This window comes from Miniopterus schreibersii (genome assembly GCF_964146895.1).
Source record: "Miniopterus schreibersii genome assembly, chromosome: 13".
Lineage (NCBI taxonomy): Eukaryota > Metazoa > Chordata > Mammalia > Chiroptera > Miniopteridae > Miniopterus > Miniopterus schreibersii.
The window spans coordinates 16,703,640-16,721,419 of record NC_138113.1 but is presented as its reverse complement, the minus strand read 5'-3'; the positions used below and the strand labels follow the sequence as shown (position 1 = coordinate 16,721,419).

At 45.8% G+C, this 17,780-nt stretch overlaps 1 protein-coding gene across 2 annotated transcripts in view; it reads right to left on the bottom strand.

Moving 5' to 3' along the window:
- The window catches only part of CRIM1 (cysteine rich transmembrane BMP regulator 1), a 168,011-nt gene that overhangs the window by 23,962 nt on the left and 126,269 nt on the right, over positions 1 to 17,780 (bottom strand). For both annotated transcript variants that reach the window (XM_081156849.1, XM_081156848.1), the window contains exons 8-12: positions 15,963 to 16,091; positions 8,211 to 8,367; positions 5,718 to 5,839; positions 4,460 to 4,669; positions 754 to 969 (exon numbers count right to left, since the gene is read on the bottom strand). In XM_081156849.1, the coding sequence (XP_081012975.1) occupies positions 754 to 969; positions 4,460 to 4,669; positions 5,718 to 5,839; positions 8,211 to 8,367; positions 15,963 to 16,091 (834 nt within the window). The remainder of the gene's footprint in view (positions 1 to 753; positions 970 to 4,459; positions 4,670 to 5,717; positions 5,840 to 8,210; positions 8,368 to 15,962; positions 16,092 to 17,780) is intronic.

Genomic DNA, 17,780 nt, shown 5'->3' with positions numbered 1-17,780 from the left:
GAGCCGTCAGCCTGGTAATTTTATATATACAAATTAAATATCTTCTGGAAAAAAGTCATACATTCTAGTGTTAATTTGGAAAAAAGTCATTCATTCTAGTGTAAGTAAAGTGCTACTTTAGTTACAAACCAGTAACTTATGTTTAAAATCCTGACAAAATTTGATTACATTTGTTTCATGACCATAAATTTACCCACTAAGGCCGGATTATCTGAGGAGGACCGGGGGAAACAATATTACTCTTAGCACATGCGGTGCTAGTCACTTAATTCTTTTGCATCTTAAGTTATTAATCATCAGGGGTTGGGGGGAGGGTGAGCATTATGCTTATTTTAGCGATTCCTGTTTAAAATTCTCAAAGGATCTTGACCACCCTTATATATTTCAGAGAATTTTATTACTTATCAATACCTGCTCTTCTCATTTGTTAAAGACAAAGATGGCCTTTCACATGAGCAACATCATCTGGAATAATTCGGTGCCGCAGGACGGTCTCCTGAGTCTGAGAGGCAGGGTTAAAAAAATGGCAGAACGAACAAGAAGAAAAAAGGCGATCGTCTCCAAGTCACCTTAGGCGCAAAGCATACTGAATTCATAAATGTGCGGTCTATACGTGGGATGGATTTAGAAAGCAGGCCGCCGTGTGTTCCTGCCTGGGTTACCGGTGACTGGCCTTGGGACCCCGTCCTGCGCAACGACAATGCCTGCGCGGCAGCCTTGGCCACGTGCACCCCGAGGCCCAGCGCCGGTTACCTGTGCACTGCGGGCAGCAGGAGTCCTGCGTGCGCGAAGGGTTCTGGCAGAGCAGCGGCGGGCACACCTCTGTCTCACACATCACCCGCCCGCTGTGGCAGGTGCACTGCGTACAGGAGTCTATGTTCCACGTTTCTCCTTCCACGAAGTACTCTCCTCCAGGGGCGTGGCAAATGGAGGGGTTGCTGAGCTCTGGCTTCTGCACCACAAGGTCATCTGGGGAAGACACAAATCAGAACACGAGACGTTATTCATCAGCAGTCACCCCAACGCCTGGAGAACCCGGGGCTGTGGCTTTAAGGGACAGAGATGAACTGACTGCGGGCTGTCTCACTCCGTTCCTATTGGGAGAGCAGTGAGGGAAATAAATGCAAGGCGGCAGAAGAGTCAGCGTTAGGAAGGGAGAGTCAGTGGTTTACATTTATCAGTAACAGTGAGAGAATCCAACAAGAGAATTAACTTACAGGGAGAGGACATCTACTGTTAAAAGAACTAGAGCCTCTTAGGGGAGCTCTGCGGAATGAAGATTTTTTTTTCATTCACTGAGCGCTCGCTATGGCTCCATTTCCATGCAAAGTGCTTTACGTGTGTTACTTCACTTCTCCCTCCCACCAGCCTTGTGAGGTAGGTACTAACAACCTATTTTACATAGGAGGAAACCGAGGGCTCTCAGCATTAAGGGCAGACAAGGGATCTGAACCCAAGTCTATATCTGGGTCACGGATATGCCTCCAGGTTAAACACAATCTCCAGCTGCTCTGTGCTCCATTCTCTCCCTTATCTCTGGGACCCTGAGCATTTTTACGCTTGGAAAGACATCCTGCTGCTGAGCAGGCCACACCCCAAACTAGATCCGCTGCCAGCAAACTGAGCAGGAATGTTCTGCTCGATCAATAGTCTGAAACCCTCACCTGAGAATAAACATTTGTTTGGCGATAGCATCATCAAGAGAGGCGAATGCTCAGAGGCTGAGAACTACGATTTCTTTCCCCAGGGGAGAGGCGATCTGGCCTCTTCGCGAGGTGATAATGACAGAGAGGGAATTTAATGCTGAACATGTCTAGGAGGTACTGGGAGTTGCCCTGAAGCTGTGCTGAGGAAATGAGAAGCATGGAGACATTAACCATATCCGTGTAATCCAAATACAACAAGCATTTCAAGGAGGTGCTGACAGTGCCGACCCCGCCGAGCAGCAGTCTGGAGACACCGCGGCGAGCTCACGCCTGGGGCTCCGTGGAGATCGGGCCCCAGAACGCCCGTCTGCACAGATGCTCGGAGCTGAAGTCACCTAAGAGCTCACATTTTCAAAGGGCTGGTCAGCACGAGAGTCAGCGCTGATGAGAGACAGTGGTGCGGGCTCAGTTCCAGCTGAGGAGGTAACTTTTGATACTTGCAAGACTGGAACCTTGACCGCACAGAAGGCCAAGCAACAGAAACCTGACATTAGCCAATGTTTACATCCACAGGCCACTGGGCCACACCTTCCGGGGTCCGAGGAAAGCAGAGAGGAAGGCAAGCATGAAAACTGAGCCAGGGCGAGATGGCAAAAATGCCTTTCTTGTGGTTTACAGAGAAAACGAAACACTGTCCCAGAGAGCATCAATAAACTAATGCTGGAAGAAGGCTCCCTTCCTGGGCTCATTCGATGGAACTTCCTCAGCTATGCGGATGTCCTGTGGGCCTGAGGCAGAGCTCAAGGAGAAACGGCAAGGTAGAGGGTGAGGGAGAGAGAGAGAAAAAGGCACCAAGAAACAGTATCGCTTGGTAAATCTTCCATCCGAAGGGTTTAGGAGCTGCTCACTCAGCTCAGAAAGAAAAGCCAGCTGATCCTTGAATGGAAGAAGAAAAAAAATATCCTTTAAAGTAGGAGTCCACGAATTCAACCGTTCTGGGGTCTCTAGTCAGAAGAAGCCATGTGTGACAATCCACTAAAGTAAAGATATTTGAGAAAAATATACCTACACAGCCATATACAGGGGTGGGCAAAAGTCTGTTTACAGTTGTGAGTACACGAGTTTATTCTTGTATTATTAATTTATTAATTACTGTATTATTTATTTGTATCATGTAAATAAACTTTTGCCCACCCCTGTACACCAATGTATATGTTTTCATACATATCCACAGCGACACGACAATAATCCAGGGTGTGTTCGTATTACCACTTTTCATATCTGTTACAGAGAAAACCAGTCCTGGCTCCACTACCTTTCAGTTCTAAAGTCAAGCACCTGTTCTCAGACCATCTTTGCATCTACACCAGCCTCACTCGGTCTTCGCTGAGCGCGTGGTCAGCAAAGACCCAGGAGCGGCCCACACTCTGCACACTCACACCTTTAATTAAAGCAAGGGATCTTCACTGGGATACATTTTCCTTCCCCAAGGAGTCAGCGCAGAGTTTTGTCCCATCAAATTGCTCATTTATCTTCTGTTGCAGTGGATACTTAGTGGTTTTTCATATTTAACCAGCAAAACACGTGTAAAGCGAATTAATTTCGATCGGAGCACAACTGACTCAACCATGGGGAACACAAAACACAAAACACTGTAACCTGGTCCTTTATAGGGCAGGAGGGCTGCCTGCACGTGGATCCTTAGTTCCCGAGGTGTGCAGAATCTCAGAGCTGAAGGAGATTCGGGTGCCCCCCATGGCAGGTACACCTGGCCAGAGTGTGCCACCTCCCCTCCCAGGTGGGTCCTGCCTTGCTGCAAAGGACAGGGCCCTGGGTTCCCCACTGCGCCCCCCACAGAAGTGGACTTACCCACAGGGAGACACCTGAGCAGGGCTGACCAGAGGGAAAACAATCATGACTCCAAAATCAGACAAGTACTTTTCAACTTTAAAAGATCTGACATAAGAATGGGAGACTTCCCTTCTCCCTGGCCTTCCTTCCAGCTGACGTACCGTTTTATTGTTTTACTTTGGGGTAAGAGAGTTAATCTTTCTGTGTCTGCTTACCAAATGAAAAACTGCCTAAATGTATTTTTCCCTAAGTCCCAGTGGCCTGTGTAGAGGAAGATATAATGAATATAAGACAGCGTTGAGCTCTTTGGATGGAAGACACTAGATGAAGCATTATGATAATAATTACTGTTACTGACAACCATTAATTCGGACCCCCAGGAGTTATAATCTGTTCTGCTCCTCTGCTGACTTATCTTAATTACCATTACTATGATTTTAAATGTTTTGGATGTGCACTCACTCTACATTTCTCCATTTGGCAAGAATGCCACATATCCATTAATTTAAAAAAGAGCAATAGCTCCGGACATCAATAATTCTCTCCATCTCCAATATTACTTTATAAATAAGCTTTTATGGAATAAAATTAACACCAATCTTTTCCAATTAACTAAGACTTCAGCCTTAATCCATGCTCCGTAAAATGGAGAGCTGGAATTGAAGGACAAAAATCCACAATCCTTTACACAAATGGAGCTCAAAGACCAATATAATTGAGTAAAGCATTCAAAAATAAGGAGTGTTAGAGCTTTACAATTTTCTCTGGTCTTTGGATCATCATTTATAGCACCCGGCTGACTCTGTGGCTATTGTTGACAAAAACCATGAAGAGCTGAAATGTGATCTGTGTTGTCCCTGCATCTCTCCCCTCAACCCCAACCCCGAGTCACAGACACGATGAGACCCTGCTGGGCAGAAATCCCCGCCTTAGGGAGTGCGCAGATAGCAGCGAGCTCTTACCTGAACATGACGGGCAGCACTGTCCTGGACGGATGGTGGGGCTGCCACAGGCGGGCACCGGGCAGGTGATCAGAGCACACATCTCCCGGCCATTGTGACAGTAGCACTCCCGGCACCCATCATGCCAGCTCTCCTCATTTTTATGGTGATGGCCATCCATGGACAGACATGTGCCTGACAGGGCAGGCGAGCTGGGTGATGTGGGGACCTCTGCAGACAGAAGGGAGCCTTGGTAAATAAAGACACAAGACGAACAGCCTGCAGTGTCCTCACAGATAATGCTACCCAGCTACCCAAAGTCACGTCTACAAAGGACAGTTCACTCAGGAAAAGAATTTAAGTTAATATGCTTGCAATTTTGAAAATAGAAAAAACCTGCAAGCATATAGAACTCCTGTTCGTGGGATTACAGTGACTTTTACTCCTTCCACTTAACTTCATTTTTATACAATAAACAAGCACTGATTTCACAGCAAGTGTGGCCCATGTTTAACATGCGCAGAATAATCGCTCTAGAAGTCGTCCGGTGGGGAAATCCCGGGCCCCTGGCAACCAGCGCATTTTCGTTCAGCAGCACAATTAAAGCGGTGACTGGATTTTTGTTTATTCTGACATCTTAAAACACCACCACGGTGATAACAGTCCAACTCTGATGAAACACAGAACAAACTGAGGGGTCTTTCACTGCTTCACCTGAGGATCATGCTGACACCTTGGACAGTGGGGGGGCAGCTGGGCGGAGCTGGGGCGAGGGCAGGGAGGTGCGCAGCGAGATGCTCAGGTGGCTTCAGGACCACCCGGAGTGGGAGGGAGCCCCACACCAAAGGAACGGGGATGTGTGCCTATCCACCGCAGGCTGGCAGGAGTCTAAGCTCTCATGGGAACAGTGTTGCCAGGAAGCAGCCATGCCCGCCTCAGGGCTCTGAAAGGGGAGCTCTGCTGTCTGAACTGCACCACCCACTGCCAGGCAGAGGGAGCCACGCAGAAGGGAAAGGCGCTCGAGGCTAAAGTCCCGGGACAAGTAAAACCGAAGAGCTAAGCAGCGATTCACTCGGTCAGTGTGCTTGTCCATTATATGCTTCCTTTAAATTCCATGGTGAGTGTTTACTAAGAGGATAGGAAAAGGGGTGGTCCCACCGAGGGGGACAGTCTGTGTCAGAGCAGACAGCCATCGCCGCAACGGTTCCACTGACAAGACGCCCCTCTGTCCCTGCTGCCGTGCCCGGGCTGTTGGTGGGGGTCCCCCGCTCGCACTCACCTCTGCACTTGCAGGTGACACAGCCATGGCTGTCCTTCTGGAAGCCCAAGGAGCAGTTTTTACTGCATGGGAGCTCCGGGCACTTCCTACAGCGACAGACGTCACAGCCGTGCTTATTCTTCCTGGGTAATTAAAATTTTTGCCAGAGGTCAGAAAAATCCATAGGTTTGAAATGCTGCCCAGGCACTCGGACCGAGGGTCACTGAAGCGATCCTGCCATCAGGCGGGAGGACGTGGCTTTTGCTCTCGAAAGCTCCTGCGGTGGCGTGTAATTAGCTCCCCGTGGCCAGGACCGCCCCCCGCCCACGGCCACGGCCCTCCCGTGACCACGTTTCTGAGAAATTTCGGTAACATTTTAATGAGGTATCTGCTGGCACTGATAGAAGGTGGAAGGAGTTAAGGGTCCATGGAGCAGAACAAAGAGGAAGATCCCCAAGAGGTCCCGCAGTCCCCTCGTTCCTTAGAAAAGAGCGTCAACCGCAAGGTGCTCCAGCCACGGGGTGTGACAGGCCTACGGGCAAAGGAAGGAGGTCGGGTAAACTGTTCCTCCTCTAATGAGCCAGGGCGCCTCAGTTTTGTGCTGAGTGGAAAGATATTAAATAAGGAAGTGTATGTTTATAAATACTATCGCGGTGGGGATTTCTCTGGACAAAAATATTCTTACCAACAATTTTTTTTCCCTTTTTCTGAAAAAGACACTGCCTGTTACAAAAGCAGCTCCCCCACCGTCCTTGCTTTCTGCCCACTGGCTGAGGCCTGGGTCCTCTCTCAGGCTCTACAGGGCTTGGACTTACTCTGTTTACCCTCAGCTTTCACCCCAATTAGCCCTAAGTGGCAACAGTGGTGTTCAAGAAAGAAAGAAAAAACCCCCGTGTTTTCTCATCTTGGGCAAATGAAGGGGCTCTGAAAGAAGACAGCCCCGTGGGAAAACCGTGGTATACCACTCGGTGTACCACTGCCAAGGGACAATTAAACTACGACGTGCTAGGTGAAACGGTCCGCTGTTTCCTTTCACACACTGAGAACGAAGAATTAAATTAAATGGATTATTCACGCTCATGCCACATGCTGTGTCATTTTCAAGACCTCTCAAGGCTCTGGCTGACTGCTGGTTTTTCACTCTCACGCGCCCCTCCCTGCTGTGTACACGGGCCCACAGGAGCGGTCCCCTCCGCAGGTGACGCAGGAGCAGCCGCCTGCCCGCGTCCTGACGCCCCCACGTGGTGTCCGGCCAGGACCGCTCCTCCAGAGGCTGTCCTTGAAAACCAGCTAATGCTCTGGCCGGTACATTTGTCTACTGCCATCAACTTGGTCCTCGAGTGTGCGCAGGGACAAGAATACAAAGTGCCACCTGAAATCCTCTGCGGGGTTTCTCCCCAAGAGGAAGGCTGGACCTGAGCGCAGCCTCCCTCAGAACTGTCCTCATGCCGCAGCGGGGCTGCAGCCACTGACACGAGGATGCTTCATTCTGCACGAGCAGCTAAGCTAGGAAATACCTACTCTATTCCTAGTACTGTATTCATATTTTAGGATTAAGGACAATGATGATTAGTTTACTTGGGAAATTTTTAAGACTAGTGTTCCCAACTTACGCAATTAAAATTAGAATTCAGATTCCCCACCTCCTTGCTAAACCAGAATTTCCAAGAAGAATAAAAATGACGCCTTTAATAAGATGGGCAAGATATGATGGGTCTAAGTCCCTTATTAATAGTAGCACTATATAAATATATCAAACTGAAACAGCAGAAAGATTAAACTGGAAGGGACCCGAGGGAAGAATGATAAAGTAATATTCTGAAAGGTAATTTTTAAAGGGGCCAACTTGATATAAAGGCAGAAACGGATGCCAACGCAGACACTGGAGAACAAACATGAAATGTCTATTTCCCCGCCCTGGAATAATCTGATTTCCTGGGGACTGACACAATCAAAAGTATTTGAAAATACAAGTCATGATCCTTATCTTCAAGAAAATTCACAAAATCTACAGCCACGTAAAGAGAAAATATATTATGAACTGCAGACAAGCACCAAGGTAAGATATGGAGGTATGGCAGGTAAGGATGCTCAGTGTTGCAAGCGGGTTCCTGGCAGCTGATCTTCAGAAGGGAGTCAGTAAGTTAGTTATCGCAAAGCCCCCGGGGCAGCCGTGAAAGGGTTATTAGCCCATTTACAACCCTGGGACCTCGGGACAGTTCCATTTCCCCCCCAGCGTCCAAGGGCTCCTGTTATGGAGAAATCACAGAATAGGCCCCAAGGGCAGTGTCGTAACAGGGCTCTGGCCCATCTTCAGAAAAGAGTAAAACTGACTCTCAGCTGTGGAGACGCCCCCCTGCCCCTCCTCCGGATTCACCTGCGACGGCAGAGAGATTCTGGACTCGGTACATCACCCGTTCATTCCCAAACACGGAACAGCTGACAGGCAGGCACAGCCGTCTCCCCAAGTTACAGACGGTTAGGAACAGCGCTTCTGAACTCAGAGATACGTACAGGTATCCGAATGGACAGTACTTGTCACAGGTTACGGGTCGGCACTTCTTGGGCCGGGGCCGGCACCGACAGATCTCGCAGTTGTGGGCGTCAGTCAGGAACCCGAAGGGACAGTCCAGCGTGCAGCCTCGCTTGAGGCCGGCGCACAGCTCCTCCCCTGTGAAGACACAGGGACAGATGTCACCCCCCCGCCATCCCACCCCGCATGTGCATGTCTCAGCTCCCCACAGCGGTGGGGATGGCGGGAATCCAGAGACGGAGCTAGTTCACGGTCATCGCAACGTAACTCCAAGCTTCGGGACGAATATACAAAATAAAGCCCGACCCTGAAAACTAGGTTTCTCACCTGTACTCTAATCGGGTGCTGGGGAGCAGGCTGATAACATGCTGACTGTGGCGCAAAAAAAACTGAGTGAAATTTTTCATGAAACTTGTTCTTCTTGGTCACCTCCAAACTACTGACTACAATTTATGGATAAAATGTGAGAATTAGAAATTTACACCTAAAATTTCATTATATATTTTGTTTCTACCGCGTGACGGTAATAATGCATGTTCTTAAGTATTCACACACATTTACTCTTACAAGTTTTAGAAGTTATCATATAATCCTGCATATTCTACACTGAAGCGTAAAGGGTTTCTTACCCTTTCTTTAAAAAGAACACCTCTTACAATACGACAGGAAGTATTTCATGAAGCTATTTTTTTTGTCTACTGCTGACAAATATCCAGGTAGTTGGATGCACTTAGCGAAATGACTAAAATATTTATGTGCCAAAGGAATATCTAGATTTATGTTTAACTATCCACTGCCTGAAATGTTCACAGTACCCCCTTTTGGTTGGTTTTTAACTTATTAGTTTAGAAGGGGGGAAAAGGAGCAATGGTGACTGGTAGAAGAAACTACTAGAGCTATTAGCTTAACAGAAGTCTTCTAAAAAGATTTTAAAAGGTGTGATACAGGAATTAACAGCATAATACAGAGAATAAAAAGGTTAAGGGAAAAAGCACGCTTGGTGATGGAACGAAAGCAAGTTGGGACTTGTCTAAATTAATGGCACAATTTGACAGGCAATCAAATTCTGACGGCAAAAGCATGGCGATGTTTGATTACTGCTCTGCGTGGATTAGTAGGATAGGGAGCAGAGACCATTTTTGTTGAAATAATAAATTAATCTTTATTGCATCTGGACACCCTTTGAGCAGACATTATAAATAATGCATGCGTTACTAGGAAAAACAGAACACATTAGTCTGTTCCACACACAAATCTTCCAATCTAAAATTAAACCTCAGCTACAATTAATAGGCGAAATGAGCTCATGTTTTACATAAATATTTTAAGATAGCATCTTTCACGAGTCTTAGCTGCGATACACAAATCTTTAATTGGCTATCTTTTAAAAAGGAAAATGTGATTTATGGTATAATTTTCTACTTTGTCATTATAGTAAACCGTTCATTACATGTATTTAATACAACATCGTAGGTCTGTATTACACTGTGAAACAACTAATTAGTAATTTGCATCCTTAGAAGCCAAATTCTAAATGTCTCACTTAAAAATTTGCAATTATATAACCTGAAAGGCCATAGTTTCTCAACTCTCTCCCATTACAAAGGGCATGGACAGGAGGGAGAAGGTGTCACAGCCACACTTCTTTCCCTGACACTGAGATCAAGTTGCGAGCCCATTTTTCTAATTCGTTACAAGAATTTTTAAGTCACACCACCAAGCAGGTTATCTTGGGCAACAGATGAATTAAAAACACTCTGAGAACTTCCCAGAGTCAGAATCCCTGGGCATTAAATTCCTTTGAACTTTGGAGTCTGGTCACCTTTGTGCCTTTAGTTTCTTACTGCTTTAAAAAAGAAGTTTTTCCTTAGACCTTAATCTAGAATGGGCTTCACCCTTAAAGAAAACTGTTGCATCACCAAGTTTAAAAATTTTGACAAAATCTAATTTTGTCTTTAAATACCTCTGCTTTGCAATGGGAGAGAATTTCAAGCAAAGGCTGCTATTTAAACATAAATGGGCAGTAGGCTGGCGCTGCCACCCAGGGCCAGGCGCTCCGGGGCGGCCCTGCCTGCTCGCCGGCACGCTATGGTCTGGGCCCATCTCCACTCTGCTCCCCCACAGGAGGGGGCTCTAGGATCGGGCCCTATTTTCTTTATTTACACAGGCCAGGTGCTATCACGGTGTTCAGCATGGAGTGAGTGTTCAGCATGTGCTTGCAGGACGAACCAAGCAATCAATGCTCTCGTTATTGACTCCTCCACTCTCATCCACGGCCATAGTCATAGAAAAATAACAGGATCCAAACACTTACTTTAATAGTATTGAAAATTTCCAAAATACTGGCACTTGTGAAAACATCTCAAAATATCATCTTCTAGCTCAGAAACACAGAACCTTAAAGTCTGACTGTAAGGCAGTCCTAGAGCCATGTATTAATTCCAGACTTTTAAAAAGAGAAATATACCTTCACGGCAAACATTTACATGAAGAAGCAAAATAAGCAGATTAGAAGCATCTTCTTTATTCACAGATGGGTGGGGGGTTGTAAGTTTGTTTAAAAAGCTTCAGTACCTCACTTGAGGCAACCACAGGAAGAATGGTGGCTTTGTGTTCATAATTTTTCAGCATTATGACTTCACTGTGATCCATAAATGCTCTCTAATCCATAGGGGGAAATTACCAGGGAGGGGAAAGTTATAAATCACAGCAAAGTACAGGGCCTGTGCACTCTGGCTGGTCAATAGCAGCTACGTAATAAAACTCTGTTTACTCGGGAGAAAAAGAGATGTTTGCTCCCAGGGTCAAGAAGTGGCCCAACTGCAGGAAGCATCATTCACACTTTATTATAAGTGAATACCTTGTAACTTGCACAGAGAACACAGCCTGACGGTGCCCCTAGAGTTCTGCTACACTTCTCTGCTACATACTTCACACTCGGTACTGGCAATTCCCATCAACCCGCTAGACCAGTAAGGAACACCAGAAAGTTCTCGAAACTATTACAGAAATGCAACGCTGTTCGTGGGCGTCCCAACTGTGGCCCTGATTAAGTGTTGGCTCAGGGTTACAACCAAATAAAATGAGGAGCCCGCCTCCCTATACTTGATGCTGCAACTTCTATAGGTGCCTGATTCACATACACAGTCCATGAAAAACACGAAGGCTTTTTCTCCCTGCTACCATTAATTTTCTTTGTCTCCATCTGTTTCTAGAAGAAAACATTATTAGTTCCTAGACTTACAGAATGTTAAAAGTGGAGAAATTACAAATAACCCAGCCAAATCCACGTGATTTAAAGATGTAGAATATAATGCCGAACGATGAATGGCATTTAATCCATAGAGCTGTCACGGCATATAGTTCACATAGTAAGCTGAAGTGTGCTATGTCCGTGTGACAGCAATAAATGTTTCTGGTTAAAAAGTAATGCTATTAATAGCTTGTGCCAATGCTGGTAGGTTTTATTAGTAATCACATTTTCCTTTATTCTAAATATGTCCTCGAGAAACTGAGTCGGGTAATTTAAATTTCTCTGTGTGCACTCGATGCATTACTTTGCTTAGTGTTGTTATAAGACTGGTTGGTATCTGTTTTAGGTCCAAACAAAAGAATCCTCTGTCATGCCTTCCACGTACTCTGAAGGGCATGTTCCTACTGGGGTTTGATTTCAATCTTAAAAGTAACTGTCTATAATATGCTTGATTATGCTGCAATATCATTATAACCTATTAGCATATTATCATTACCAATGGTAGTCAAGACAACCATTTAAATCTTGTTCATATCCCTAGTGCTTGGCATATAGCAGGCACTCAAATAATGCTAGATAATGGAAGAAAAAAAATGAATATGTAAACAACAAACCAACAGACAGGACAGAAATATTTATTCGGTGCTTGCCTAACTCTAGGAAATCTTGATGCCAGCAGCCTATATAGACAAGGCATAGTCCCTTACAGAAAACAACAGAGGTATCAATGGCTAGGACCACTGCCTGTGAAACAGGCTTCTGGTGGGATGCAGAAAAATAACATATGGGATTGAAATTTAGATAAAATAAGTACTTATCAGGTAGCTGCAATGGGAAAAAGAACACACTTATGCCATCCTTCCCTATAAGAAACTTCCTTTTTTCCCTAAAGATGGGTAAAAGAGAACGAGAATATCTGAGGGTTAAAAAGGAAAGGTGAAGGGAAGCTGTCTGTGTGATGCCCTCAGAGGACAGGAAGAAGCGAAGGCCGGCTGGTGTTGAACGAAGGAGGGGGGAGCTGGGGGCTCTCCACGTCCACTCGCTCGGGCTGACTCAGAAATGGATGTTATACAACAGCTATCGTGGAGAGTAAACAATTACCTATGTCGGTGAGTAACGTGAGCACTGCATGCACTCATTTACTTAGTCCTCAAAATTACCCATTAGTTAGATATTATTATTGCCCTTTACAGATACAGAGGACGCAGAGGCCTGGAGAAGCAAAGCCACTTGCTGTGACCACCCAGAGGCAGGCCAGTCTCATGCCAGAGCCTGGGGGAGAGCTGGGTACACAACCAAGAGAATCTGACAACCAAGGATCTGGCAGTTTGGTTTAATCTGACTCACCTCCAAAGGTGTGGCTTTCAAACATGTCCAAAGATCAGGGCTGCTGCTGGGAGGGGGAAGCAGAAGGCTCTACGACTAGACTTCCGATGCTCAGGTCAAACTGACAAATTCCACTTGGTGTTTAATTCCGTTTTTAGGGATACAGTGGCAGTGAGTGAGATGGCAAAAGACTAGCCCAGGTTGAGAATCTCAGGGTGAGGAAATGGCTACATGGCGAGTCCTCAGGAGGGGATTTCAGACAAGAAAGATGTCCAATGGCAGCCCTTGTCCTGGGGGATCCCTGCTCATTCACAGACCAACATCTGCTGAGTGCTGAGTGCCGAGCGTGGGCCTGGGAGATGGGCCAGTTACTGCCCTACTCTGGCGTCAACAAGGTCCTGGACCCCCTATAGGGCCAAAGCGTCCTATTAATAGAATGCACTTTTGTAAGTTATAGTATTTGGCTTGAAATGCTACTTTACTAGTGTGTTGGATACAGATTTTTTTGCCTAGGGCATGCCTTTCATTTATTCGTTGCTATGGCATCAACACCTACGACAGTACCTAGAACTCAGCAGGTGCTTGTCTAGACCAGCAAAGGAAGAAAGAAGGGAGGAGGGAAGGAAGGAAGACTAGACAGCTCTACAAACAGGTAAAATCTGCAAAGAATGAATGGCTAATAAAAATTTACCTGTAAAAAAAAACTGACAAAATTCAACAGTCTCCCGTACATCTTTCTTTCTACGTGTTAAAGAAATGGAGGTGCAGTCGGGTAGTATCCACAGATATTCCCTCTATAAAGCCAGAATGTGGCACTAACCCAAAGGCTGGCGAGCAGAATTCTCCCAATAGCCTCAATCTGCAAAAAGCCGGTAACATGTTTTTGACTGGCTTTGATGACAACTGAGGGAAACTGTTCCTTTGGACTCAACTACAAAGGGCTCATTGTGGAGTGGCAGGGGTCTTACGTCAACACGACCGTGGGGACAAACAGTTCCTCACAGCAAAGCCCAGATGAAGGTGGTAGGTGGGGTGAGATTAAGCACAATGACTCGAAAAGTTCAGAAAAAAACGTAGGTGCCCTCCCAGGATCAGAAAGGATGTGTCCTCGAGAGCGATAAGAAGGATTAAAATATAAAGGCTTCAGGATACAATCACTAATTATCTTGCTGTCAAAAACCAAAGTTGGCCATTTAAGTAAACAAACGCGTCTGCCAAGGCGGCTCCCTGATGAATCGGGCTTCCAATCAGAGCCGTGTCGGGCAGAGAGGTGGTGACCGGGCTGCCTCCTCGGGACAGCAGCGGCCGCAGGAGGGCAGGACGCCCCGATGGCTGGAGGCTGATAGGAAACTTAAAGGTGGCAACAACCACAGTCACAACAAGAGTTTTACAAACCATTTTAGCACCAACTTCCTCAGGCTGATAGTGTGATGACACATGTAACTAAGAAAACCGAAGTACTCAGCTCCTATTTTGTATCTGAATATCAAAATACTCTTACAACAGAAAGCATCGAACGATAAAGGTGCAGAGGAACAGAAAGCCCAGGATGCCGGGTAAACCAGAAGGTGAGCACCTGTCTGCACTGAGAGAGTCCAGACTCTGAGCCCGGGATAATTACACCCGAGGCTCACGGGAACCTTATTTTAGAAGCACTGTCTATGTTTAGAGAGATCGGAGTGAGTGGAGAGAGGGTTCAGAAAACAAAAGGAGCCAAAGGTCAATTAAAAAAAGACAAAGGTTCTAAAACTGCAGAAACTAAGCTAGACATTCACAATGGAAAACTCTGCAGCAAGAACTGTTAAATGTGAGGTTTATGACATTTAGGGAAGAAAGCCGTGTCCACCAGGAGCCAGCCGGCGTAGGATCGTGAAGAGCAAGACGGGCCCCGACTAACTCCATTTTATGGTTAAAATGGGGTTCCCAGCAAAGGGATGCCTCAAATCCCACGGTTCTGATTTCAGGTAAGATCCAGGTCACCTGTTTCGAGACTTCAGTGTGGAGATGGAGGTGGCATGCTGTTAGCTGACTGATCCCATGGCAACAGTGAGAATTAGGGTCCTTTGTCGTCTGGCAGGAAGGTGGTCAGAGCTCCAGGAATCTGTCCTTTGTCCTGTACAACTTAATTTTGGTTCAACGTTTTGAATGAGGACATGTAAGCTGCGCTTATTTAATACTAGCTGGAGCCAGAGGTAAGGTGTTAGAGCACATTAACGAGATTAAAAAATATCCCAACTAGCTGGGAAACCGTTTGAAACTCTCAGGATAATTTCTTGTTAAATGTGGCGCTATATTTATGTCATTTAAAAAAAAAAATCAAATGCCTAACAGCAGCTGATGTAAAAAAAATGCACCTAGTGGTTCTAGCTGCTTACAAACTCAGCATGAGCAACAGGGCTAATTCGAAGAGCTAAGTTAGGCCGCCTGCTAGGACTGCACTGATCAGACCAGATTCTGGAGTATCTGTCTGTTTCTGGGCCACACATTTACACAAGGACAAGGACCTACTCTAAGTGTGTCAACGATGGAAAGGACCAAAAAAGGTCTAGAAACTGCATCACCTGGGGAATGAATGGCTGAGGGAACTGAAGGTATTTATTTTGGTAGAATTAGGGGAATTCAAAATCGTTTTAAATGTGAAGGGAGGTCAGCGTGTGTGTGGAAGAAATGTAATAGACTCTATCAAGTTTCAGAGGTCGTGGCTCGAGGACACGACTGGCATCCACATGGAGGGGAGCTGGGGTCAACACAGTGAAGCACAGTCTCAGGATTATGACTGCCATCCACGGAATGTGACACCCTCTGTGTGGGTGACCTCCCTGTCAACTGGGTGACCCCAGCAAGGTTATGTTAGAGACAGAGCCCAAGGGGTGGTTAGAAAGACATACTTAGAGCTCTGAGGGCTGTACCCAGGATGCAGCTGGGCATCAAGGAGCATCTGACGACAGAAATAAAGACGAAAACCAGAATAAAGCAGCAGCCACCCCCCCCCCCCGGAAATGACTGTGTATTTGTGTTTAGCACCAACTTTCCCTTCTTTCAGGTTGCTAAGAGAACGTCATGAACAGGAATGCAAAGGACAGTCAATCACATAATAGGCCTCGACAATACCACATGAGGCTCAGAAAAAACCACCTGTCTTCTGCGTACTTACTGCTTTTGCACTGACAAGTTCGACAGCCACTGTGGTCAAGCTTGAAACCGTAAATACAGTCCTTCTCGGTCAGGCTGCAATTGGCTAGCTCCCTGCACGCCGGCGGATCGATTGTGATGTAGGTGGGCTCTATTCATGAAAAGAGAGGAGAAAAGTCAGGGAAACATATGATTATCTCTCAGTTGCTATTCAATCTTTGAAATTCCACGCTGCAGCAAGTTACAAAAGACTAATCAATTTTCGTCAAATCCTGAACTTTCAGACTTTCATAATGTCTTTTTTTTTTAAATTGAATTTACTGGGGTAACATTGGTTCACAAAACCAAACAGGTTTGAAGTGTACAACTCAGTAAAACATCACAATGCCTTTAACCCCTGAAAAAAACCTTTTTATTTAGATTTTTGATAATCCAAAAGCTCTACTTCTTTACGTCTGAGCGACTTGCGCTTTCCACACACTATGGAAAGCAGACAAGAGAGGCCAAGGTGAACTCCGCTTAAATTGTTAACTGTTCCTCTATTTCTTCCTGATGTTTTCTGAGTTTACTGTCTATAATAATCAGACACCCTCCCAATTATCAATCATCTCTCCAGTTTGTAACATTTCTGAAATGTCAGCATTTTTTTTTTCAGGTTAATAAACCAGAGATGTTTCTGAGACTAGTTTGAAACATGTAGATTTCTTTCATCTTTTATGTATCAGTCCTTCAACTATTACAGATGGGACAATGGGTAACGGACTGAAGCTTATACTCAGGGCCCAGGGCTTATGGGCGTGGCAGAGTGAGACGCAGGCGTTTGGGAAGGAGAGTGAGCAGCCACCTGGGAAGAGATGCACAGGAAAAACCAAGGCCGGGTGATGCTTCACCTTCCCTACCACGCCAGTAATAAAGAATTGTTTTGGGCAATAAGAATAAAGTGTATTATGCGTCTATAATAATGTTTGCAGCGCTCTTCATGAATGCCTTCAAGCTTCATCACACTCCAATGAGAAGGGTGCCGTCATTAGCCCCATTTCACAGATGAGAAAACCTGGTGCACTGATTTGTCCAAGGTCACAGAGTGAGTAAGTGGTGGATCCAAGAATCACACCCAGGCATTCTGGCCCCAAGGTCACCCTCTGAGCTTCTGTGCAATACACAGTTCATTGCAATGGTTCCCGTTTCGCATTGAGAGGGACAGTTTATGTAATGCCAGATGGTGGTTAGAGTGTTGTCAAAGGGAACAGAGACACTGACATATTTATGTAGCCTCTTTTCAACCCAAAGATACTATGAACGTCTTCAGTGTAAGCTGGCTCTCACAATATTTTTTGAAGAGCTAAGTACAGAATGTCTCTACCTATGCTTTCACAAGTGGAAAATATGAAGTGCAAGGAGGGTAACTGGCTTATCTAAGTTTACATAGTAACCCAGTAGCAGGCTGGGCACAGAACAGAACAAGAGGTCCTGACCTCCCGCCCGACACGCTATCCATTAGTCCATACTGTCTTCTCAAGTTTCATCTCCGGTTACCATGGAAGAGAGTCCAAAATAAGTGTTTCAGCTGCCACTGCTAAGATCCAGAATTCTACATTTTTATCCACCATCTAAAAGGGGCCAGTGGCCCGGCCGGGCGTGGCTCAGCGGTTGAGCGTTGACCTAGGATCCAGGCGATCAGGGTTCGATACCCGGTCAGGGCACATGCCCGGGTTGCAAGCTTGATCAATGACTCTCTTATCATTGATGTTTCTCTCTCTCCCCCTCTCCTTTCCTCTCTCTGAAATCAATAAAGATATATTTAAAAAATAAATAAATAAAATAAAAAAATAAAAGGGGC